Consider the following 26916-nt stretch of genomic DNA (forward strand, 5'->3'; position numbering starts at 1 on the left):
CTATATTTTTACACACATTTTTGCACACGCACACACACACAATATATATATATATATATATATATATATATATATATATATATATATATATATATATACACACACACACACACACAATTTTTTTATTCAATAACTACATTATTATTTACGGGGAACAGGTCTTTTTAAACTCCACTTCATCCATTAGAGAAGCCATTAGTGTGATGATCAGCTCGAGCTGTGACGAACGCGCAACAGTTTCAGAATCACAGCGCTGAATGATTGATTCACTCCGCGCTCACACACGCAACCACACACACACACACACACACACACACAGAAACACACACACACACACACACACAAGCGCTCTAAAAATGTGTTCTGGTTATCGACATTTGACCACTTTTTTTTCACACACAGCGCAATTTTCAGCTTTTTCTTCCATGCACTCCATGTAACTGAAACAAGGAATGATGTTCTGCTATGGTATTTCATGCAGTCGTGTGATGATCAGTTAATGACTAGTCTCTTTACTACATTACTTTGTATAAGCGCTGGGATGGTGGCTGATAGGTGGGCCATAGAGCACACCACACTGGGTTCATACTGAGACATTTACACACACAAGAGGTCAACAAGTATCTGTGGTCTGACTGCTATCACTCAAATTTAGGCTATGTTTAAATGTATTAGTATTTATTGTGCACCTCCGCACAAATTCCAATAATTGATGATGAAATTTCACCCACTGGAAAATGACAATGCAACATTTCTAGTACTTCTTTAGAGAAACAAAACACCAAGGACTTTGGACGTCTTTTTGTGGCCCCCCAGGCCCCATAAACATTACTTTTAAAATATTCACTAACCAGCAGTCTAGGACACCATGACAGTGTACCATTATGTCAAAACTGTTATAATTAGCATAATTGCAACCCATTTTGCATGCCTTTACACTACAGTACACTAGTGTCCTATTTTGACGCATATCTAGTACAGTGGTATGCTGCTTTCAGGCGCACTGACTGCGTAATTGGTGTACTGTTTAGTACGACAGTATGCAAATTTGGGACCAAGCCATTAAGACCAGTTTTATGAATGTGGTGTACTATTTAATACGGTAGTGTGAGGGGGGTTTGGGACGTGGCCGAGACTTTGAGGGGATTTGGTGGCTCGGGCACGCGCGGAGGTGGTGGGGGCGCCGGTATGACGAACAGAGAGGACAGCTGGGCAAGCGGCCATGTGAGCGACCACTCCGCGACATCTGGGAAACCTACTGGCGCGCGGCACGCGCGAATCGGTTGATGTCGCTATTTAAATGCTAATTTTTTTTTTTTGAGGTCGGGGATCGTCGAAGCCTCCGGCCCGTAAATGCGCACAAAAGGAGCATTTCGTGTGCACAATAAAGGAGGGAGGAGGGCTCGTCTCTTTTCCTTACGCGAGGCGAACATACCGAGGAAAATCTTATTCAGAGCTGCATGACCAACTTTCTCTTTGTGCGCTGTCGGCTGTTAGCGCACTTTCCGCAAAAGATCTAACATAGGCGACACGGGACAACTAAATCCACCCACACACACACCCACACCCACACCCATACCCACACACACAATAATAATAATAATAATAATAATAATAATAATAATAATAATAATAAAAGTAGTAGTAGTAGTAGTAGTAGTAGTAGTAGTAATAATAATAATAATAATAATAATAATAATAATAATAATAATAATAATAAATTGGCTACTTTTAAAAACAGGATAAAGAGAAATAAAAGAAAATAAAATCAATAAAAATTGCACTATATTGTAATACGTTTAAAACAGATTTATATATTAGCAGGTGTCTCCTGAATGATATTTAATAAGTAAATCTCACAATATTTCACACATTAATTACATAAGGCCTAGATTTACTTTATTAGAAATTTGACTTAAAAAAACAAACTAGCAATATCAATTAAATAGTTACAAAGGGAAAAAAAAGTATTTAAGCTAAAGCCATAAAACTCCAGCGTGTGCTCCCAGCATGTCTGAGTGCAGGCAAACTTGGCGGATTATTGTATTTGGTGCACACGCTTTCGGCTCCAGATGAGGCTGGAAAATGAGCCGAGATAGATGCAGGCGGAGCAGCTGATTCTCTCTGGCCAGATGGCTCCTGAACACAGATTTGCATTCATTTTCGCCTTAATATCTTCCAAAATAGAGGGGCAGCTGCATTTGTTGTCAAATAAGGTTTAAAACTCCCTTTTTTTAGGAGGGGATCGTTACCTTCGCGATGGGATTGTTGAACTTTTCTCCCCTCCTCCCCTCCCCTCTCTAGTCAACAGTATCAGCTTTAAAAGGATTTAGCCTAAAACCCTAATTTGATAATCAGATTGAAATCGCTTTGGTGTGTAATCTGTATTAAAGATACTGTAGATTGCGGTTAGCCAAGCAGAGAGTAACTGTGAGGGAAATGCAGGCACATATAATATGAAGAAAAAACATGGATTGCAAAGTGCTTTGCATTTCCTAATATATTATATTGCTAATTAGGCTACATGCGTTGTTATAGGCTATTATGACAGCACAATTTTGATACTGAAAAGAAATAAATAATACAACTAATAATAATAATAATAATAATAATAATAATAATAATAATAATAATAATAATAACAATAAAAACAAACAAATCGCAATAAACATTGACAATTAAAGACAAAAGATACAACACCGAGTTAATAACAAACACTCTGTAGAGTATATTTCATCATCATCATCATCATCATCATCATCATCATAATAATAATAATAATAATAATAATAATAATAATAATAATAATAATAATAATAATAATTTGTTATATAATATAATTTTATTACTTACGTATTTAACTGGACGAGCAGGAAAGTAATGGATTTTTCAGGCGAGCAACAGCTTTGATAATTCACTTATCTTTAGCAATAGTCATTAACCCCCCAACACCAGCACAAACAGATTGCTCTCTCACTCTCTAAAACACACATCTCTCCTTCTCTTTCTCTCTTTCTCTTCTCCGTCCCCGCATCCCTCCCTCCAGTGCGCTGCGCTCCGGCTCCCCAGATAACCCACATCGGAGTCTCGATTTTCAACCATTCATTAAAATATTAACATCAATACACACCCTGCCAAGTGGCAAAAAAAAGAGAAAAAGAAACACCTTACACTCCCATATCACAAAACTAAATAACCATCGGTGCGCATTATTGTCCTTAAAACGCACTATTTATTATAAAAAGGCTCATGGAGCAAGAGGGTGGACGCAGCGGATCCCTCGAGTCCTTCCACAGTTTTCAGATGCAATTTTAGCGCGATTTGCAAAAAAAAGCATCGCGGTTTTTCTGAGCATTTGTGCGCGACTCGGCACGTGTGTGGGGAAATTTGTGTGTGAGAAAGAGAGAGTGAGAGAGCGAGAGTATATGTGTGAGTATGTTTTGTACACTTCGCAGCCTAACTATGTTTTAGATCGTTGTGCGCGTTATTCTTCTCCTAACTTCAGCTGCGCATCGCGCTCTTGGGTAGATGATCAGCGCAGCGAATGTAAAAGTGGATTAACTTAAAAAAAAATAAAAAAAAAATATCTGCAATCATCGAATAGGCAGGGTGATTTTGAACTATAATTCAGTCGTGTTATTGATCAGTGTGCTTTGTATCTGATACTCCAGATCCGTTTGACTTTCATAGCGACACAGGGGCCAATTAGGCATTTGAGATATCCGTCACTGTCATTTGCACGACACGGTGATTGAGCGGATGACAAGCGCCAATAAATGATTTTATTCTGCATGTGAAACCAGTGTGCATGGATGCACCTAACCCTAACTGCCCTCCTCATCTGAGCTCTTGCACAGCTAATAGATAAATGCTCGACCATTTTCACCCTTCACATTTTTACAGCATTTATTTCCTCTTATGTGCAGTGGTAATTTATTCGCATTAGCTGTGCATTAGTTGTGCGCATTTATTTCTAAGCTAAACCAATGCTTCTAATGGCTGACTGCATGCACAAGCTGTACATGGTTTAGGACGATTATTTCCCCTCCCCTGATTAGCTCGAGCTCGTTCATGTCTTGAAGAGGTGAATAGAAAAGTACATCTCGCTGTCTGCTTGTAGTGTGTGTATGTGTACTCACGCGGTACTTGGGCAACGCCAGCGACCGGAAATGTCAGACCCCTTCTCTTCCATATATGGTCAAAACCCCGCCCACAGCGCGTCATCGCTCTGACAGTGCGGATCCCGCGGGTCTAGAGTTTTGGCTCCCGGGAAAGGCTTCAGTCCTAGGGGATAGAGGGCTGAGTTTTGTACGCTTCCATCCATTCCGAGAGACGCTAAAGGCCCCCCTCATCAAGCTCTCTCCCGCGTCCGGGAACACCTCCGCGCTAAATCATAGTTTTTTTCCCGTTTATTTGTCTTTTGGAGCTGGAGCGCCTTGCCAGAAAGTGGTCGATTCAGCAGTGTCCTGAAGCTTTTTTTTTCCTGTAGGGATGATGACACGAGACTGAGAGCATCATCACAGCGCAAAGTTACAAGAGATGTTGAACTGATTTTTTTTTTTTTTTTTTTTTTTTACAAAGAAAGAAAAGAAAAAAAAACAACATCCAGGTATTTCGACGACTCCTCCAACGGGATCTCGATCCAAACAAGCCGCTGAGAGATCTTGACAGAGAATCCTCCACTCACTAAAATCGTCCATGTCGTGCCAACACAGGACGCGCTGAAGAAGGAACCGAGACTTGTTGTGAACTGGGTTTTGTTTCTATTTTTTTTTTTTTCCTTCAACAAATCACCACCAAACTCTCACAGAGATCCGAGTGCGTCTCGTGGAGAAACGACGCGTCCTTTCCCGATTTTCGCTTTGACCTCGTCGGCTGGAGCTGGTTTGCGCGCACGCCGCTTTAATGTTTGGGATTCAGGAGAATATACCGAGAGGGGGGACGACTATGAAAGAGGAGCCGCTGGGCAGCGGCATGAACCCCGTCCGATCATGGATGCACACGGCCGGGGTGGTGGATGCTAACACAGCCGCCCAAAGGTACGTCTGCCAAATCATCCCGATTTTTTTTTCCCATGCATTTCTCAGACCAACCCTAAATCCCCACTTATGCCATGTATCAATTACAGTCTCCCCGTGCACCTCTCCGCCGCTCATTACATCATATTACTACTGTTTAAGTGACAAATCAAGAATACTCTCCCGGTCACTTTCCACCAGCTTAGATGCTTTTTTTCCCTCCCTGATACTGTATCTATTTCGTGTGTATCCCTCCCTCCCCTTGCTCCCTTGCTCCCTCTGTCCCTACTGTTTAACCGACCCCGGTTTGTCATCTCTTTTCCCCCCGCAGCGGAGTGGGTCTGGCGCGGGCGCATTACGAGAAACAGCCGCCGTCCAATCTGAGGAAGTCCAATTTTTTCCACTTCGTCTTGGCTCTGTACGACAGACAGGGTCAGCCCGTCGAGATCGAAAGGACAGCTTTTGTGGACTTTGTGGAGAAGGAGAAAGTAAGCGCCGCTTTTTGGAAATGCCGCGCAAGATGATCTTTTTTCCCCCCCTCTCAAGTTCACAGAACTTAGGGAAATGCACATGCTCCGAAAGAGTTCTGATTTAAACGGAGGATCACAGAAATTTTATTAACACATACTCCTATATATAAAATACATATCTGTGAATACTAAAGGATGTCATAATTTATACTTGTGCACTAAAGTGTAAAAATGTGAACGCAATTATTACATGCTACATTCTAGTGTGCAAAACCATACATACCGCACACTGGCCTTGAAAATGAATACAAATGAATTATAATGGAGTTATTTAAGGAATCTCAACATAGATTCTAGATATTTGCTGTTTTCCTAGATAAAGTTGCTGGACACATTATTCGAGTGTCCATGCATAGCTACAAAAGAAAACAAGACCATGCAGAGATTTAGAGCACATGCAAAATTGAAACAAATTTCAGAAAACGTCAGTCTGATTACCAACCGTGCTTATTTTCAGGAACCAAACAGCGAAAAAACTAACAATGGGATACATTACAAACTACAGCTTTTATACAGCAACGGTAAGTCAAACTTCTCCATATTGATACTGACAACAAGGAGCAAGGAATAATAATGATAATAGAATTATTCAACAACAAACAACACAATAACACTAATAACAGTAACAATATCACTTCATAACAATAACATTTAAATAATAATAATAATTACAGTGCTCTGTTTTAGTCAGGATATTTGTTAGGGAAGTTTCAAAATGCTCCATTACTTTGCATAAATAACTCTATCTTATTTGAGCTCCGTGCACGTTTTTCGGTGTGAGATTTTATGTGATGCTGAAATAACAATAATCATAATCATAATAATAATATAAACAATGAAAAAGTGTGGCTAATCCATGGCGTTTACTGAATGAAACATTTCCCACAGGCGTCAGAACAGAACAGGATCTTTATGTACGGTTAATCGATTCCATGACAAAACAGGTAAGAACAATTTTGATTATTATTAGCATGAGTATTATGATGATTATACTTTTTTTTTTGTAGCGTTTTAGTAAGTTTTACTCTTGACTTTTGTCCCCCCACCTCGCGCTGCATTTTTCCCCTGCTGTTTTTTTTTCTGCTCGTTTAGGATGAATGTTTTATGAAGTTTGGATTTTATTTTAATATACATTTAGTTGTTTTTTTAATGTTGTTGTGTCGGTGCAGGATAATTTAGTATGATTATTAACGCCACACTATATATAGGAGGGGGAAAAACCCCGACCCTACTGAGCACGCGCTTTAAACCCCGCGCCAGTGAAAGAGTGGGTGATATGCAGGATTCATGAAAGGCTGCTCTCTAAATGCGGGGGATAAAATAAGCTCTCATTCTTCCCTCGTTATTATTCAGCTCGTATTTAAGCTCTCAATGCCCGTTCATATTTCTTTATGATTTACTGCCTCGGAGACAGTCTGATATATTTGATATGCCCTGCGTTAAGTTAATCACGGCGCACAATCCTGCGCGTGAAGTTTGCGCGACATTATTCCTGCAGGAAAATACATTACTTTTACAAAGAAGTGTGTGATTTAAAAAAAAAAGAAAAGAAAAAAAGAAAAGAAAAGCAGGCTTCAATTGTTTATGACGCTAATAATCAAATCATATATATATATATATATATATATATATATATATATATATATATATATATATATATATATATATATTCCCGTGCACATCTTTTTATAATCCATATAATGCTTTTTTTTTTTTTTTTTCAAAACGTTTATTTTTATTTTTCGGCTTATGAGCGACAGTTCTACTTAATTGTTCTTGCATTTATTATCCCTGACTATAAAATCCTATGATGTATAGCCAGAGGGTCGTGACTTCTTGCTCTATATGCTTATAGAAAGAGAAATAAATCCTGAGAGGGCCACTTGAGTTGATATTGTAGTGTTTCCTCGTCATGATGTCGCATTTTAACCGTCTCATTTCCTTCCATCATGGCCACGTTTAAGAGCTAGACAAGTTGAACGCTCTGATTTGGTTAGTCCTTCGTTTAGACAGGTTTACTGGTGTTGCACGTGCGACAGAAATTATAAATATAGGTCGTGTCCTAATTGGTGTGAAAATGATCAAAGAGTCAATGGCGCTGAACAGACACTTTATGGATTTCCCGTATTTACTGCGTGTGTGTGTGTGTGTGTGTGTGTGTGTGTGTGGGAAGGGGGTGGGTGGGTGGGTGAAAAATAAATCATGGCTGTAAGGATGGATAACATCGTGCCATCAGACAGATAACTTTCTTTCCATCGCATTTAAATGCTTAAATGTTTATTAATATTTTTAATTTTGATACATAACAATTGTAAAATTAATTTATTAGGCTATACAACGCAAAAAAAAAAAACATTTTAATTTTTAAGCTCTGAACGTCTGCCTGTGATTCTTGTTATTTTATACAAGGAATGTCGCAGATTTATCAGCCCTTTAATGTATTAACGGCTTTAATTTTGAGAGAGAGAAAGAGAGAAAGACGGAGAGGGTGAGAGAGATAGAGAGTGAATAGGAGAGAGAGAGAAAGTGAAGGAGAGCGCACCTCCAGCTCTGCGCCATCTGTTAAAGCCAATGCTCAAAAATTACTCAACCGTACCCCCCGACACCGTGATTTTATCTAATGCAACGAGGAAGGGGAAAAAAAAAATCATTGTTAGCGGCTCAAAAATAAACAGCAGATTGGCCATTAGCACTTTTCCCCCTCCAATGTGTGGCGATGATAGGCGCGGTGATGTGTGCGCTCCCCGCGCCCATCTGCACCCCGAGCGCCTTTAATGCACCAGCATTTCCCTCTCATCTTCTCAAATAAAATGCAGCGACGAGCTAAACGGTTAGCATATGCGCCTCTTCATTTATAAAGTGCTATTAATGTCACATTATTTATCATCACAGTGAAGCGCAGGGCGTTGATATTAATTTCAAATAGAATATGCTTCTCCATCATAACTTATTTATGGACATAACAAAGGTCATGCCGTATGGGAGGCTTTATTGATAAATTATGAAATTATAATGTCGCTCCTTTATATAGACATGCACTTCGTTTTATACTGAAATATTTTTCAAAAAATTTTAGTTGTTTTTTTTTTTTTTCTAAAATTCTAAATTCATTTTAACCCTAATTCATAGGATATAGCAGATGCAGATTTTGTTTAGGTCAATAACACTTATTGATCTATTGGTGAAAAAAAAAGAAATAAAACATAGGCTACAAGTTAATATTTTACAAAATTATGCATAACACGAGGCACAATTTTTCTGTGCTTTTCACTTGATTTATTATGATTATTTATTTATTTATTTATTTATTTTTACATTTTATCTAAGTGTACTTCTTATAGGCTCAGCTATAAGAAAACTAATATATTAAATAGGCCATATAATTCAGTTTTGGCAGTTTGCTCACTAATTATTCTCTCTCTCTCTCTCTCTCTCTCTCTCTCTCTCTTTTTGTTTGTTTGTTTCAAGGCTATTATTTATGAAGGCCAAGATAAAAATCCAGAAATGTGCCGAGTTCTCCTCACACACGAAATTATGTGCAGGTAAGGAAACCATCAATTATACACGCATTCAAAATGTGTCATATATTGGTGCATTATTTATATTTGTCCTTTCATTACATTTTACTTGCCCTGGTTTTATTTTAAATAATTTCCGGAAAAAAATGGCTCGATGAACATTAATAATAATAATAATAATAATAATAATAATAATAATAATAATAATCCGATGCATAATACATAAATAACTATTTGGCCCGGATATACTAAGCAACATCCGGATGCTGAGAGGGATTTGAATTGTGATTTACGGAGTGCGCACTATTGCACAAAGACGAAAACGGAAGCAGGTCACGGATTTTTTTTTCCTTTTTTTTTTTTTTTTTTTTTTTTTTCGGGTTGCTGCATGTGGGAGTGCACAGAGACTATGAATGGTTACGAAGATCTAAAATCCACTTAACTTTTGCATAGTGTCATTAGACATTATATTAATGACGTAGCCTTATTTCTAAATTATTATTATTATTTTTATTATTATTATTATTATTATTATTATTATTATTATTATTATTATTATTGCAAGTTGCACTAAAGGTGGCTTTTGAAGCCATGATGTATTAGGAAGTCACATATCAAAAAGAAATTGGAAAATTTTGACAGAAATAAAGGAGTACAACCAATCCAATTTTAACCACTAACATCAAGCATCAGTTACAGGCCCAAAGGTCATGTTGCATTGCCAGCTTTTGCTTTAGTGCCATTAGTCCCCATTGATGTGCTGCATTCACAGCACTGAGCTCTTAGGTATTAACATACAAAATACTCCTCTTCTTGTGTGCTGCCATGTTGCAGAGATAAGACATATATTGTTACTGACCATTCTTATGGCTTGTGCTGTGAGTACATGCAACTTTAACATGTGTGTTTTTGTCAAGTGCAGGTTTTTTCCCCCACTTTAATCACTTTAGCTGTCAGCTTAAAGGAGCTTTACATATTTTCCCGTACCATATGGTGAGAATTTGGACATGTAACCGTTATACAAAGTGTGCTTCTTTAAATGCAAGAGGCATAAGATTTTTTCCCCTTGTATCATTTCAGCATTAATTAAAGCACTCATAATGGGAGCGTCGTAGCAGCCTCAAAATGGAGGCATTGGCACATTGTGAAAGATTGATGCAGGCTTTTGAGCCTGTAATTAATAAGTGCCCCACAAAAGCACTGGTTGAAGGTGGCATCTTGCATCCTCTCCAGATATAACAGCTTGACAATTAGAGGTAAACAAAAGGCGAAGCTGTGAAAGTGATCCTCCTGCTTCTTGGCGCGCCACCCCCCCCCCCCCCCCCCCCCCAGCAGTTCTCTGTTCAGCAGCAGTGCAAACACCGCAACATGTTGTTCCCCGTTTCGGCACAGCGGCGCCCGATTTGGGGATGGCCAGCCAGCCAGTCAGCCGCCTCCACCTCACGCTATAAAGGGAAAGAGCAAATGATGGATTTGGATTCAGGCTCTAGCAAGACAAAACACTCACTTCCTGAACTGAGACCAAATCTTACATCGCTGCTGTTGTTTGTTTGTCTTTTTTTCCTCCACAGCCGGTGTTGTGACAAGAAAAGTTGCGGGAACAGAAATGAAACCCCTTCAGACCCTGTGATCATCGACAGGTAAGGGCCCCTCTCTGTTTTCCATTTCCTGTTGTCTCTGGGTGGGTTGTCTTTGTGTCATGGGTGGTGCGGCCCTGTGTTTTGGTCTTTGCACAGGTGGGTTGACTTGGAAACCTTGGGGTGTCTTCAGGGAGTGTGTAATTGCTTGAGGTGCAAAGGGAGGCAGTTGTTTTAGCTCTTCCTCTCCCAGCAACGAGTCATTTATTCCTAGAGAGCATTTGGCTTTGGATTCACAGCCCTCCCTCCTTCATCCTAATTTGTTAACAAGTGCATCATTCGACTCCATCTCCTCTTCCCCTCTTATCTTCTCTGTAAACTCTAGATGTGATGCTCACAGCTTCCCACTGTCCTTGTTTCTCTTATAAGATGTGTGTGCATGTGTGTGTATGAGCTCCCATACTGCTACTCCTGTGTAATGAGAGATGTTTCTCAGCTGGTTGTTGCTGCTTATGAGTTGATAACATTAGCGAGTTTAAATACATAGTCTCCTGCAGGATCAGTGATTGATGTTTTTTTTTTTGCTCTGCTCCTCCTCTTCTTTTTACTTCTGTTTGATTTCTTGTGACTTTGTGTTGGTTACAAACATTCAACAAGTCTTGGAGTGCTTTCTTATCACCAATTATCTTGGCAGAGTATACAAGCGTGGAGAAGATGAGGGCAGATCTGAGGAGTAGGGATGTGCCAGAGCGCTGCCCGGGCCTCTTGGAGATTAGTGAGGCAGAACAAGCCCACCATGCTCCATAAAGACAGCACGAACAACTGGTGCTTGGTGCCAGAGATCAGAGCTTCTCTCTCTCTCTCTCTCTCTCTCTCTCTCTCTCTCAGCGCTGTCTCACTTACTCCCCGTCTCTCTCTGCTCTGTTGAGGTTGCAAACTTATCTCCCCATCGTGAACTTTGCCGTCCACCGAGCGAGAAATTAGATTGGGGAGCGAAAGACAGCGAGTCGCAAACTGAGGCAAAATACGTGCCTCCGCTGGACAGCAATGCTAATGTTTGACTAGCTGAAATAGCTGTTTGCTTAGTGGAGAATGTTTGGTATCTGACAGAGAGAACATCTCTCTTATTAGTAATCAAATAGGGACTGCCAGTTGCTACTGCCACTCAGAGCAAGTGTGTGTATGTGTATGTGTGTATGTGTGTGTGTGTGTGAGTCAAGTGTCGGAAAAAAGGACTCACTGCCTCTGTGCTGAATTTATGGTCATGCTCACATGCTTTGAGCACTATGAATTTCCTCCCATCACATGTCATATGGTTATGGTTTGGAAATTCTGTTCTGCATGATAATCAGTTTTTACAAGCAAGTCATCTATGAACAGCAAGTCCACTTCATTATCAGGATACATATTAGCAAAAAAAAAAAAAAAAAAAGTGGAACCATATTTATATAATGGAAATCCTTTGAAATCACTGTGGTATTTGAACAGACCCGCTGATGTGCAGCTACAGCGCGTGAGCAGTAATTAGTAGCAGGATGTTTTAATAGAAGGCTGAGAATTATGTTACACTGCCCTGTAGCGGAGAGGAGAGGGAGAAGAAAAGAGCAGGGAGAAGGATTATAGGGAGGTTGTTTCTCATTTTTGGAGCAAAAAGATGAACCGTGTCTCACTTCCTTTTAGTAGTTCCTGGGATGTCTGAAATCCAGCTATTCATCTGAAGAGCTGAGCTTACAGTATATATTTACCTTCAAAGAGACACATGCTGAACACTGTACAACAGGGCGTCATTGATATTTAACGCACTGGCTCTTCCCATAAATTGCTTGGCTTTGTATCGTGCCTAAATAGAGTTGGAGGGATCGGGTGTCTGCGCTTTGTGCTTCAATCTGGCGAACAATGCGTGTAACACTAGTAAAATAGGAAAAGAGGAACAGTGGAGGAGGGATTGAGTCTCAGGGAAAGAAACTACGAAAGGAGGAGATATTGTCGTAAGTTTAAACAGTGGATAGAAAAGCTCACATTTTCATTGTGGGCCGCCTGAAAAGGCTGGGAGTATCGTTTTCATCCATGCTGCACGATCACAAAGGCAGACGTGCTTCATTAGCCTACTGCATTGTCCATGTATTGCCACTATGAACAGATAATTTTATCCTTTTGCTCCCAGAACTCTTAGCCAGAGAACAGGGAACTGAAGAAAAAAAAAAGTGCTGAAACTTTAACCTGGAATGTGAAGTGCGAGTCCGGGTGGGACAAGCAGCGAAAGGCCCATTCCTCAGCACAGAACTTCTTTTTTTTTTGCACTCGTTTATGTCGGCCAAAATTGTGACAGAGGGATATGTAGATATGAAATGATTGGTGTCAGGAACAGGGAGGCCTACGTGTGCTCATGTTCAACAAGCGCTTGGAAATAATGGTTTGCGTGGACATGGAGGGGGATGAATCTAGAAAATGAATGGGGGGATTGTTTAGGCAGACAAGGGAGGGCCGATTATGTTACAATCAAAACATTTAACTCGGGGGGGGGGGGAGAGAAGGGAACAGAAAGGAGGAGAGAGAGCGAGAAAGAAAGGAAGGGAAGAAGTGTGTGTGTGTGTGTGTGTGAGAGAGAGAGAGAGAGAGAGAGAGAGAGAGAGAGAGAGAGAGAGTGTGTTATGCAGCGCAGGTCCATGCTGACCAGAGGAACTTGTGATCCATTATCGATAACATTCTCAGCACCATTTTCCCAGATGGCACTCAGGGCAAGCGCGCTGCTCGCTGGCACGGGCGCGGGCAGTAACTGGCACCATCACGCTGCTGGCATTTTCAATGGAGTTTAAGAGACTTATCATTCCAAATGTGTCCTATTTTCCTGTAGGCAAGCCAGACATCTGTTTATCCTATTTTCTCTTGGACTTTAGCACAGCTTGGGAAAAAAAAAAAAAAAAAGAGAGAGAAAAATAACAGCAAAAGAACGAAAAGTTGGTCGCATTTAACAGCTGTTGCAGAATTGCAGAATCGATCTCAGCGGATCTTTAAATATTTCACCTCCCACTGCTCTGGCATAGATTATTCATCTAAGGGGGTGTGTAAAGAAGGTGAAAAATAAAGAGAGAGTACGAGCAAGATGTAACGCCGAGGTCTGTAAGTGATGGATGCTCCACGAGCTTTCAGAGACAGGTTAGCGATCATGTGCCAGTGTGTCAGGAGAGGATTGTGGCTTTATTCTGCGGCTCGCGGACTAATAATACTTGCCACTGATCAGGGCTTTCCTAGCCACCGATCTCCCTTTCACTTCCTGTCACAGAGGTCAGGACAGCCTGACCCCTGAGAGATCCCACCACCCCACCCCATGCAGCTGAATAATGCATGAGATTGACTTTTTCTCTCTTTTTTTGCACACAGTTGTGTGCTGGGCCGGTTTTCCTCCTATAGCTTATTCCACATAGTCGCCTGCACCTGTTCTCCAACTGGGCTCGGGCGTCATTTGGGCCTGTTGCTGATTTCATTATATTTCCATATGAGGTGAATTAGGGGTGATTTTTAGCCACCCAGTCATGTGTTGAAAGATTTTCTTTTAAAGACACTCACATAGAATTTGACCCCCCCCCCCGAATAGAAACAGCCAATCAATGACCCTCTTTGATATGTTCTCTTTATTTCTTCTTCTGATTCGTTTTTTTTTGAAAAACGTTTTTCTTTTGTTTGCCTCTCTGGCACATGATGGCCCAGGTCTTCATGACGAGCTCTCCTCCCTCTCTTCGGTGTGCAGATGCTCGATTGCGGCTCGCTCCGAGCTCAGCTGAACAAATGCCAGCATTTAGAAGGTCAGAGCTTTTGTTGGTGTGGGGAGAAAAAAAAAAGAAGCGCTATGGAAATGAGCTGAGGCAAAAAACAAAAAAAACAAAAAAAAAAACAAAACAAAAAAAACCAAGGGATATTTAAAACCTAAAATTCAATTCATTGTCTCTGTGTTAATGTCATTTACATTTTTGGCTGTCGAGGAGGATTTTGGAGACGTCTTAAATTACATATCAGCGTCGGAGCAGAAGAGCAGGATGTGATGGACCTGGAGACAGAGACAGAGACAGAGAGAGAGACGGTTTGTTTTGAAATGCTTCTGAATGGCAGGTTTTCACAGACCTGTGTGGAGGGTAATTAAAAGAGTGTTAAGTGGAGAACAGTGCTCTGTTGCTCTCTCTTTCGCTGTCTGTCTCTCCTGTAGGAAGCAGCAGAGGGTTGCTCAGCTGTTACTGTAGCCTCCAGCCATTTCAGGTCTGCATCTTTTTTTTTTTTTTTCTTTCATGCTCAGGTGACATTCAGATGTAGATGTGTGGATGTGGTGTGTAAGTGAGCATGCCTGTGAGTATGCAAGTTCATGTGAGAGCAGCTTTTTATGTGTTGTAGAATTGTTTTAGAAATTTTCTGTGTGTATGAAAGAGATAGTGGGAGAAAGAGAGGGGAATAAAGGAGCTACACAGAGAGCCACTGGTAGAGTGTGTGTGTGTGAGAGAGAGCTTCATTAGTTCTGATTAATGGCCGAGCAGACAGCAGATATATCTCTGGCCAGGTAACAGCCTCAGAGCCGCACTACAGCACCAGCACAGGTGTGTTCAGCTGCTCTTATTTATGAGGCAGTCAGCAAGCTTTCTGTTGCTCATGCCATGTACACACACACACACACACACACACACACACACACACACACACATTGCTTCTTCCTCCCCCTTCAGCCAGCTTGCCTTGTGAATAAGTAAGGTGATGGCTAGGGCCATGTTACAAATTCTACTGACCACTACCAAATTAGCCGACACAGCAGTAAAAACGCTCCCTGGCTCCTTCACTTGGCTCCAGTGTGTGAATGTGTGTGTGTGTGTGTGTGTGTGTCTGGCCTGGCGTGTTAGTGGGGGGTATTTGCGTTATTCTAAGAGACCATTAATGCGTGCCTGCATGGAGCTGGCCATGCTAAGCGGCTGCCGTTTTGGTGCAGGTGTTCGGCCCGGCTCTTTTGAAGCTTCAGTCACACACCGAGCCGCAGCCGCTCGCTGCTGTCAGGACTGTCTGATTCCGCCTGTGGCATGGGAACCTTCTCTGGGAGATGCTTGTGTAAAGGATCGCCTGTGTGTGTGTCTCTCTGTGTGTGTGTGTGTGTGCGTGTGTGTGGAGGAGTTGTAGAGCTGAGACTGAGATTCAGGGAGGAAACGAGGCAGTCAGAGATGTCAGAAACCCCTTTAAGGGAGTGAACTGATAGTAAAAAGCACAATACTATGTACATTCTTCTACACTCGCTTATCAGGAGCCTAACCAAAAAAAACAGCCATTTAACATCATTAAGATAAGAATTACACTCCTTTTCTTTTTTAACTTTCTGAAGAAGTGTTCTGGTATGGTAATAAATTATGTCATGGATATTATGACAGGGATAAAAATTTGGTTCTTTGCAGAGTCTGTATTAGAGGTGATCAATATGGCAAATATGTCATGTTACTGAAAAGCACTTTGATGAATATACAGAGAATACATCAAGAACTATATATATATATATATATATATATATATATATATATATATATATATATATATATATATATATATATATATATATATATATATTAGAAATGCACTGAAACTAAACTTCTCAACCGATACCGATAACCGATTAATACTATTAATACTATTATATTAATATTAATACAAATAATATTAATAATAATTAATTCCACAATTATGAAGAAAAAGCTAATAAAAACTTTATTCTCTCCATTTCAGCAAGTTATTTGACAGTAACTGGTCTCATAAACAGAAAACACATTACTCAAATTAACATTAACACATTAACTAAATTCTGAAGATTCAAGAAAGATTTCTTAACTTATTGAATGTTATTAATTCATATTAACAGACTTACTTGACTGAATTGTAAACAACCTCCTGTTAGGTTCACATTCACTCACCACAAACAAAAGCATTTCTACTGCATCACTGAACATCAAATGGTAATATATCATTTTTTTTTTGATGATATTAACTTATACTAACATTAACTAGATATGAAATATACTACTCTACAAATATATTTTTCTGTGCAGTATATACTACTTCTTGGTCACTCATCTTCATTTAAATCTTTCAGCGGTGTACTGGCCCTTTAATTCAGTGCGCGAGTAGCGCGGAAAAAAAATTGACACGACACCAAACTCCTGTTTCACTGCTGCTCACTTCCGGTGTAAAATTTTAGCAGAAACTTACAAACTGCAATTTTGTCATCATTCCACACAAGAGACACCTTCTTTACACACAGCACGAAATCCATGTGTTTTCCCGATCTCTTTTGATTGACAGGATAAAATCGGCCCTGATCATCGGATGTTTTTAAACTAGCCCATAGCGGGAAAAATAGCCTTTATCAGCCGATACTGATTATCGGCCAATACATCGGTGCATCTCATATATATATATATATATATATATATATGTATATATATATATATATATATATATATATATATATATATATATATATATATGTTAAAAACATTACATTACATTCCAACAAAACTAAGGTCAAATGATGGTCAAATAATTTTATTTAATGCCTATAAATATGATTCATATGTGAGTAACAACAAAGTTCATTCGAGTTTTAACAGTGTGTAAAAAAAAGTGCAAACAGTACATGTGTTACATGATGTGTTTTCACAATATCAATATCAAATCATCATTTTTCTCTAGCTTGTGTTCAGTGTTGCACCTTTATTTCCAAGTTTTGATAAAAAAGTGTGTTTGTTTTTATATGCAAATGTGTCACAGCTATTAACAAGTCGTCTGTGCTGTAGTTAGTGCGACTCATATCGTGGCGCTCGTTTGGAATAATTTGTTAATTGATCCTTTGTCTTTGTGCCCAAAATAATGATATTCAGAAATACCTTCATGAGCTGAACAGATGACACTCTCACCTTGAAACTCTTCAAAACACACACACACACACACACACACACACAGCTTATAAACCATGAACGCCGTCTCACTGGAGAGACTCAGAGAGAGAGAGAAAGGGAGATAGAGAGAGAGAGAACAGCTGGCTTCCTTGAACTGGGGATAACTGACAGTTGTCTGTAACAGGTTTTAATGAAGATTGTCACCTTTTATGCCAGGAAGTAAAGAGTTGCCAGATCTCTGGTAAAGGAGAAAGGCAGGGTTGCCAGATCTACAGGAGTGGGGGAAGCATAAAAGACAGAGAGCTTTAACCTGTGTTTGGCAGGCAGCAATCTGTTCACGCTCACATAGAAAATAAACGGACAGGACGGACGAGAAGCCAAAACCTTGCGGCCGCTAGCCTGGGCGTGCACTTGGGTTACAGTCGAAACAGATGTACTCTATTACACACTTTTTACACGGCACCTCAAAACTATTTCCTACACTAAATGTTCGCAGAATTATGGATCAGATGGATTGCACTTCTGGGAATGGTCGAAAAAGTGTGCTTTTTTTATCATAGTATAGGCCTCTGTAAGAAGCCAAAATACAACGTGGTTTGAACACTGGATATAACTATGCAGGTATAATGAAGATTTCCTGGTGTCGATTCAATTCGATTCATTTTGGCTTGATTTGTATCGAATCAGTTTCAACTGATTCGATTGGATTCAGTTCAGTCATCACTTAATTTAATTTTTATCTCATGTTGTGTGGATTTACTATGAATTCCATTCTGTTAGTGTTCTGCCTTTGAATTGAGTCGATTCTGTTCAATTCAGTTCAGTTCAGTTCAATCCGATTCATTCTTCAAACGACATTAATACTGAATGCACTAGTGACACAAGTAACAGGGAGTTGTTTTGTTCTTGGTAATGACCATAACCCTGGTGTGTACCTCCACCGTGTGTGTGCGCATGTGTGTGTGTTTCTGGGTGTGAATGTGTGTGTGTCTGTCCGTGTGGGGAAATGGCTTTAACATGTGTGGAGAGGAGGGGGATCTGAGCTGGTGCTGTCGTAAGACATGTTGCATGGGCACAGAGAACGGAAGAAAGCGGCTCCACAGAGTCTCTGTTGACACACACACACACACACACACACACACACACACACACACACACACACACACATACAAGTGAACATGCACTCCACAGACACTGGTGAGAAAGAAAGAGTAGTGGATATTGTAAAGCCAGGGCATCAGGAGAAAGCAGAGAAGAGGAAAGAGAGAGCAAAGCAGGAGGAGAGTTGAAAAAATAAACCCACTAAAGTTTGTGTGTGTGTGTGTGTGTGTGTGTGTGTGTGTGTGTGTGTGTGTGTGTGTGTGTGCGTGTGTGTGCGTGCGTGCGTGTGCGTGTCTGTGTCTGGTGGGGGTATTGAGAGTCTAATCTGACAGAACTGTGAGGAGAGGGACATATGTGCTCTAAAAAGGCCTTTTATTTGATTGGAAGCACAAAGAAGCAACACTCCCCTTTTGTCGGGCAGTGTGAATGCTCCTGCTGAGCCTGTCATCATAGTATGGTGCAAGTACAACTGCATGCAGAACACACACACACACTTTACAAAAATAAACACAATCAACGTCAAACGTACACATTTCAATCTTAATATACAAAGATGTAAAACCACACATTAGAAATATTCACCAGTATAAACACAACTATTATCAGAACTAAATATTTGAGTGTTATTTCCCACACACACACACATACGCACACACACACACACACACACCAGACGGTTAGAGAGGGTCTGTTGTTACTCAATAGGCAGGCGTGGGTGCATGTGCCTTTTGAATAACAACCAGGCAAATTGGATCAGTTTTGGTTAGGCGAGGACTGTAAGGAATGCAAGGCCAGGGTTCGTGAATGCAGGCAGCATGTTCCCGTTTCATATAGCTGAGATGCTCTCAAAGCCCCCTTCTGCTCTCCATTAACTTTAATAGGCAGTGTTATACTTGTGCAATTTGTTTTATGAAAGATTAGAAACGAACTGCAACCTGAACGAAATCAGAAACCTGAAATGAGAACGCTTCCACTTCAGGCAGCACAGGAACCACCAGCACATCAGGACAAAAGCGAACATAAACCATTCGAGTAAAAATATCTCAAACCATTTGACACCTATCTTGAGAGACTGATTTGTGACTAGTAAATATATAAGGTCAGTATTGTAATTTGACTGTAAGTTTTTTTTTCTTCCTGTAAACAACTTCATGAGATATCAGATAAGTAAGACTTAAGTGATGCCATGTAATACTTATTTATAGCAATCATTTCCTACAAAGGTAGCCAGACGAAGACGAATACATCTTTAAGTGATATGCATACTGTATACTGTATATGTATAGCCAAAAAGCAACCATCAAAAAAGTCCAGTTCATGGATTTGCTTTTCGAGAAATTCTAAACGCCCTACACGAAGTGAACATTGCACAACACTCGCTGCACACACATCTTTATGGAGTTTGATTGTGTTAATGGGCCAGTGGTGTGTTTGTGGAAAGTGCAGCACGGCTGGCTGTAAATGCAGCCCTCGCACACTGGAGGCATGGGTTCATTGCTTTTTTTCTCTCTCTCTCTTTCTCTCTCTCCTGCTGTAAGAGTAAGTGTAGTTTCACATCCACAGCATTTGTTTCGCATTAGTAGAGGTTTGTAAATCAGACCTCAGCGTTTGCAGGGACTCCTCTGCCTCTCCATTCTCAGCGGGAGATATCCCGCTCTTCTCCTATCCATCCATCCATCCATCCATCCATCTCTCCCTCCCACTCCGTCCGGCATCCCATCATCCCAACCTTATTCTCTATTCTCTCTTTACCTACAGCTCCTCTCGACTGCCCCCACCCCACACCACATCACCATCCATTCCCATTTTTCCGAATGTGGCAATTTGTTGTGTGACACGGCTGAGATTAGGTTAGGAAACTGTGTACGGATTGTATTGGACTGCGAGGTCACAGGCCAGCGATCTGGACATTGGGCACAAACCATCAGTTTCCCCCTGGTGAGAAGCACTGGGCCTTGGCCATCTCAGTCCCTGGGGTCCCCTGTGCTGGATCCATCCTCTTTTCGAATCTTTAAAAACTGCAGCAAATAAGTATCATTTATTAAAGCTGACAAGTTATCTCTAAATATATCCCCCCCCCACCCCAACCCGGACACCCACCCTTCACCGCTGTCAAAAGATTAGCAGCGTCCTGTTGATAACAAAAGCACATTTTCATCTGTCAAACGAAAAGTGGTCTTTGAGTGCAGATTACACTGAATTGCGCAGGAGGAATAAAGAGGTTTTATAGTTGTACTTATTATTTTTATTGTAATGGCAAGACTGTGTCTGTGCATTCGTTTCCCGATTGCCCACCGCATGTAAAGATGATGCAATGCTCAAACACCCCCAAGTCAAAACAACACAGAGGGAAGAAAAAAAAAGAAAAAAAGAAAAAAAGAGAGATATGTTTTGGCAAAGGAGAAGAGGTAGCGAGCGAGCGAGCAGTTCAGGGTTAAGAGAGCGGTGGTTGGAGAGCCCTGCTCTGGCTCACGGCGATTTGTCATTATAAGAGAACCTCTACTCATGTTTCCCAAGACCTCATTAGAATTATTCCCAGCAATTATGCTGTCCAGGACCCCGGTGCAGTCCAGCAGGCCTCGCTTGCTGTTTATTAGGCTAAAAGCAGGGTCTGATTTCCATGCCTTTAAATACGGGGTGTGACGCTGATTTATGGGTGTTGCAGGAGGTCAGGTGCAGTTGATAAGGCATCATTAGAGATGGCAAATATTTGGCTGACAGTCAAGAGCTGTTTGGTCTCACAACACAAAGACAATTAGCAAAATGATTTTATATTACATTACTGTGCGATAAATCATAGTTGCTGGTTTATCAACAGCTGCATCTAGATGAGAGAATGAGGGTGAAAAAACAACAATATAGGCTACGATGTTTCATTTTCAGTGCCAATTTATGCATTAAGCCATGTACATCAACTACTAACTAATAGTGCTTAGACTGCATTATTACTTCTGCAATCTACTCGACAGCAAATTACTCTCAATACAGAAGAGACACAAACGGGTGAGTTTGAGTATGTGGCAGTAACAATAATAATAATAATAATAATAATAATAATAATAATAATAATCTTATCAATAAATCAGTGTGTATATTAGGTTATTGGTGTTAGTATGGCTGTTTGCTCTCTCAGGAAAATATGAGTGCTTGTGATGCGGTGGCTGCATAATTATCCTCTTGTGGGGCATGCACAATGGCGCCAGGATGATGAATCGATGGCAGATTGGAAGCGTGGTTTAACTGTCATGTCCCCCCGATAAGGGGGAGCTCAGGGATTGCTCGCTCTCGCTGCTAGCTTCCTAGCCTGCCAGTTTATTAGCGCAAATCCCAAATGTTTAGTAAACTCATTAGGCTCCATCTAACGCTAATTTATCATCATAGATGGACCGTGGGAGGAGAGGGCCACGGAGAGGCCCGTGGCCGTCCGCCCGATCAATCACTGCTATGGCGGCAGCCATATTTCATTAAATCTGCCCGACCCTTGTGAGTTATGTGGACTCCAGTGTGGTGGACGGGCTTCCCAGGCTAACGATGCCCTCTGATGATGCTTATCTACAGGAAAACACCGAGGCCCTTCGACCCTCATCACACGCATACAGCCCCCTGCTTCGACAGTCCTCCAAACACAGAGAGAGAGAGAGAGAGATAAAAGAAGGCTTTTTTAAGAGAAGTGGCCAAATTTAAGACAAGAGGCGCACATTATGGATGCCTGTGGGTTTTAAACCTCAAAGGTTGGAGATAAAAAAGGGTTCAAGTGCTGACTCAATTTTCTCTTTTTTTTTATCATAAGTGTGAGGCCTCTGTAGTGTGAATGAGAAAATCCTGATCCCGAAGATCCCTACTGTAATTCACAAATCAGGGCGATCCTTATGATCTTTTTCCAGATGAAATATAGCTTTGCTGAAAGTAAGGGGCCAGCATCGATTGCGCCCGCTCTCCCTCCTGGACGCGATCATTAAAGACGAGATGTGTAAAATAGAGCAAACGTTCTTGCTCTGTTCTATCTGGATGCTGAGCAGCTAAAGGACTTAGATGTGCTTTTTTTTCCCCATCAGCTATTTAGCCACCTCCGTCTCTATGCTCAGTCGAAGAAGAAAAGGTCTAAAAAGGAAAGAGGCGCAGTATAAACATGGTATGGAGGCAATAATAAAATATGACAGGTATTTCCTGGTGCTGGTCAGGTGGTGAGAAAGGTCCCCAGCAGTCTGTTTTAATTCACCTGACTTATGTTCGGCCAGCTTTGATTTACCCTCCGATTAAAACCCACCACTCGACCGACCGACTGAAATCAGATCTCGCCACAGCTTGGCCGTATTGATCCCTATTTAACATCAAGGCTCGGAATGGATTGGCATCGATTAACAATAAAAACACTCGGCGGCTTGTCTGGGAGGCTGTTCAATATGCTGAATGAAAAAGTATCGTGCCACTGCCCTTCATTGAGCGCCGGAGAAACAGTGGCAAAGGAAAAATAACAGCAGGCGCGGCCTCGGCCTCGGCTGAATTTTACTAGATGTATTTACCCCCCACCCCCACCCCCCCCGCTCTTTATTTCAACGTTTGCTCTTGACAGCACAGGAATAAAAATACGAGACGGGGCGAGAAGAGGATATAAAGCATCCAGAGTGTTTGGAATGTGTCATAAGCAAAGGGCATGACTTTTTATTCGCAACACTAATGACAGAACAGCTGAAGTATGTGCTGGGGTTTTGTGGGTAGTTTCCAGCTAAGTGTCTGTTAAGTAGCACAAATCTGCACACACTTTGGCTGTAGATCCCTGAGCAATGGAGTGACCTCAGCGCGAGAGCTTGTCCACCCTGACTCATGAGGTAAAGCCCATAGCACATTAAGTTTCTCTCTGGAAGCAACGCTTTCTCAAATCTCTGAGGCCTCAGGGCCAGAGGAGCCACCCGCATCTGCAAAGCATTACCTGATCTCATCCATGCAGGAGTTTACAGTTATATAACGACACAGAAAAACCACAAATCCTTGTGGGGCACTGAATTTAACACAGAGTTTATATTTCTTTAAAAATGGCATCCTTCTGCTAGACCTACATGAAAACATGCTGAAAAAAAAAAAAACAACAACCCTGCACACACACATAAACCTCTTACGCACACACATAAACCTTACCTCTAAGGCTAGTTCATGCGTTTGCCTACATAGCAGAATTTATGCATATATGCACCTACACACACCTCCTACAAAACAAATACACAAACATACACACACTCCACTCTCTACACTCCTCCTGTGCACACACAAACAATCTGGAGTCTATTAGTGTCTAGGCCAAATCCAATTTGATTACTTAAGTGTTGATTAAGGTGGTGGTGACTGAAAGAGCTCGTCCTTCTCCGGCTGTTTGTTTATTATTTACCTCTAAGCTTGATGGTATGGCCACCAGACCATCAGTGTCTCTCATCTCCTCTCAGCTCGGCTCCTCGACGTTGTTTTCTTAGCCAGAACCCCATCTGTCCAAGCTAACCACCAGTATGTTACTACCGAAGGACGCGACCGAGTCTGTTCCATCTATGCGGAAATTTCTGGATGAAATGGGTAAATGAAATTAAACGGTTTGTATAAGCAGTGCAAAATCTTTCTTCTGGTAGAGCAGTGTCACACAGGGAACAGGAGATCAGATCGGTCATGGTCTGCACAACTTTCCATGTCTTTAATATTCATTCTTATTAGATTGGCCTACACTTAGTTATTAGTTCAAAGCTACTACAGTATTATCAACAGTGTTTCCTGTTTTTAGATCATAACTGAGTAACGTTTGCATTTTAAAATCAAACCCCCTTTCACTTAACACATCAAGGTAAATGTATGCTGTATGTATGTGAATTTCGGCTACAATACTGCACCTTGCGGACAAGGTGTGATTGTGCGTCTATAATAAGGATGCACATTATTGTCTAATATTATTCAGAGATAGTATTCAATTCAATTCAATTTTATTTGTATAGCGCTTTTTACAATGGACATTGTCTCAAAGCAGCTTTACAGAAACATATAAACACAGGATATAGATTTAGTAGTATGAACACCTCACATATAGGCTTACACATAATAAATTCCCTAATGTTTAGTGTCAAATTGAATGTTTTTCACTCTATTTCTTTTATGAACTGAATGTTTTGAAGTGTCCAATTGTACGCGGGGTAGGGGTGGGCACGTTGGCTTAGTGGTTAGCACGCTTACCTGGGGTCTGGTGTTCAAATCCTGTCCCCACCCTGTGTGCATGGAACTTGCATACTCTCCTCATGCTTTGGAGACCAAAGCATCCTAGACCAAAGACAGGCATTGTAGGCTGATTGGCATCTCTAAATTGTCTGTAGTGTGTGAATCTGTATGCGATTGTGCCCTGCGATGGGTTGGCACCCCGTCCAGGGCGTCCCCCACCTTGTGCCCCGAGTTCCCTGGGATAGGCTCCAGGCTCCCTCGTGACCCTGTGTAGGATAAGCGGTACACAAAATGGAAGGATGAATGGAATTGTAGGCGCTTAATAAAATGGCAGCTGCTAACTAGAACATGGATATACCGGACGTCTTTGCTTCCAAATTTTCAACAAAGGTTAAGGACAGTATTTGAAGCTTAGTTAGTGTTTATAGTCATTTTACAAGAAAATCCAACCACCTCTCTTGTTCATATCTTTCATGACATTAGGTTGTCTTTGAATTCAGTTTGGTCCGGCACTGGATATGGACTACAAACTATAGCTGAATACGATTTTACCCCCTAATACAGCAGCACAGATCCCGAAACATAAAGAGTCCGAATGTGCTTCCAACTCAAGATCAGTGCTGTTCCTCTGACAAGGTTCCCAGCTGTGGAGGATCAACTCAAGGCGAGTCCTGTCTCGCTGCCAGGCACACAAAAAATTATACACGGAGCTCGCTGCAGAATGCCAGGCTGCTCCAACTGCAACAATGTGCGTCGTCTGTGCCAAACACGGCAGCAGCTGCCACCTTGTGCACGGCGGGAGTGAGACGACACGGCCGCACCCATGCCGATGGCGCTGTGTTTTAATGACACAGTAAAGAAGAAGAGAGATGAGAGACAGGTATGTTGGATAGCAGGAGAGGAATGCAACAGCTGTGAGTGTATGTGTTCGTGTGTGTGTTGATGAGGAGTTGCTAAGCAGAGAGACAAAGAGGAGTAGAAGAGGGGAGGAGGAGGGAGAGGAAGTCCTGGATGACTTTTTCTGTGAGTGGAGGAGCTTTAATTGGCCTGTGGGAGGCAGAGAGAGAGAGAGAGAGAGAGAGAGAGTGAGAGAGAGAGAGAGAGAGAGAGAGAGAGAGAGAGAGATTTGGACATTATCTCCTCAAAGTGTCTGGGGTCACTCCCTTACCTCCTTCTATTTAAATGCTCAGCCTTGTCAACCTGACACAAGCCAGAGAAGTCTTTAGCTGCTCTTTAACGTGTAATACAGATACACACACAGATATCCTTAAACTTCCACACACACACAAACTCAATGCCTCCAGATACACCAGCAATATCGAATGCAGCTACACATAAATCTTACATTCAGCTACAAGTATATAAACTACTCATACACACACTCCTCCCTCCTCCCTTTCACACCTTTCAACAGGTTTGCTTTACAAGCCATTAACTCAGCTTAATGGCGATGCACTTTCTCCACTTCCATTGATTCCGCAGTGTTAAACTGCTCCGAAAAACAAGCCGACCTCTCAGAGTCAGCCTGATCTCCCACACCTCGGAGTGCCACCTCTCGTTTAACGGAGAGACAATGAACACATTGAGTCGCTCTCTCACACACTTCCGCTCTCCTCCAGGATTAAAAATGTTGAGGTAAGCTAGCAGTCACACCGGATATTCGCTTCACTGTTTTCTTCACCTGGATGAAGTACGACTCCGGGTGTCATGCTGTGTGAGATTTTTCGACGAAACGTAGCGTTAGCTGGCTAGCTAGTGAAACAAAAACAACAACAACAACAACAATGAGAAGCTAGTATGATTCTGGAGGGCATATAGCGGTAACATTAGCTACCTGGCTAGTTTATTTACTTATTTTTTTGTATCTCAGAGGGACAAACAGTGTTCAGAAATACTGAGAACATAACCAACTAGCTAGGTGAATTTATTTGTTGAAGTGTGAGAGAAAAATATTGGTATGAAAATTGCTAGTCTAGTTTGATTGCTAACGATTAGCAGTTCTGCCATTTTGTCTTTTCCCTCTTTGTCAAACCAAATAAATAAATAAATAAATAAATAAACACACCCCA

General features: G+C 41.2%; 1 protein-coding gene across 14 annotated transcripts in view; it reads left to right on the plus strand.

The window, feature by feature from the left end:
* The first annotated feature begins 4307 nt into the window (after positions 1-4307).
* Positions 4308-26916, plus strand: part of ebf3a (EBF transcription factor 3a) — a 99188-nt gene continuing 76579 nt past the window's right edge. For 8 of the 14 annotated variants that reach the window (XM_017484175.3, XM_017484181.3, XM_017484182.3 and 5 more), the window contains exons 1-6: positions 4308-5039; positions 5350-5506; positions 6006-6069; positions 6437-6492; positions 9017-9090; positions 10638-10706. In XM_017484175.3, coding sequence (XP_017339664.1) covers positions 4906-5039; positions 5350-5506; positions 6006-6069; positions 6437-6492; positions 9017-9090; positions 10638-10706 — 554 coding nt within the window. In that variant the 5' untranslated portion in view covers positions 4308-4905. The remainder of the gene's footprint in view (positions 5040-5349; positions 5507-6005; positions 6070-6436; positions 6493-9016; positions 9091-10637; positions 10707-26916) is intronic. The other 6 variants (XM_017484177.3, XM_017484187.3, XM_053684834.1 and 3 more) reach the window with 2 other exon arrangements.

The sequence above is a fragment of the Ictalurus punctatus genome, chromosome 13 (genome assembly GCF_001660625.3).
Source record: "Ictalurus punctatus breed USDA103 chromosome 13, Coco_2.0, whole genome shotgun sequence".
Lineage (NCBI taxonomy): Eukaryota > Metazoa > Chordata > Actinopteri > Siluriformes > Ictaluridae > Ictalurus > Ictalurus punctatus.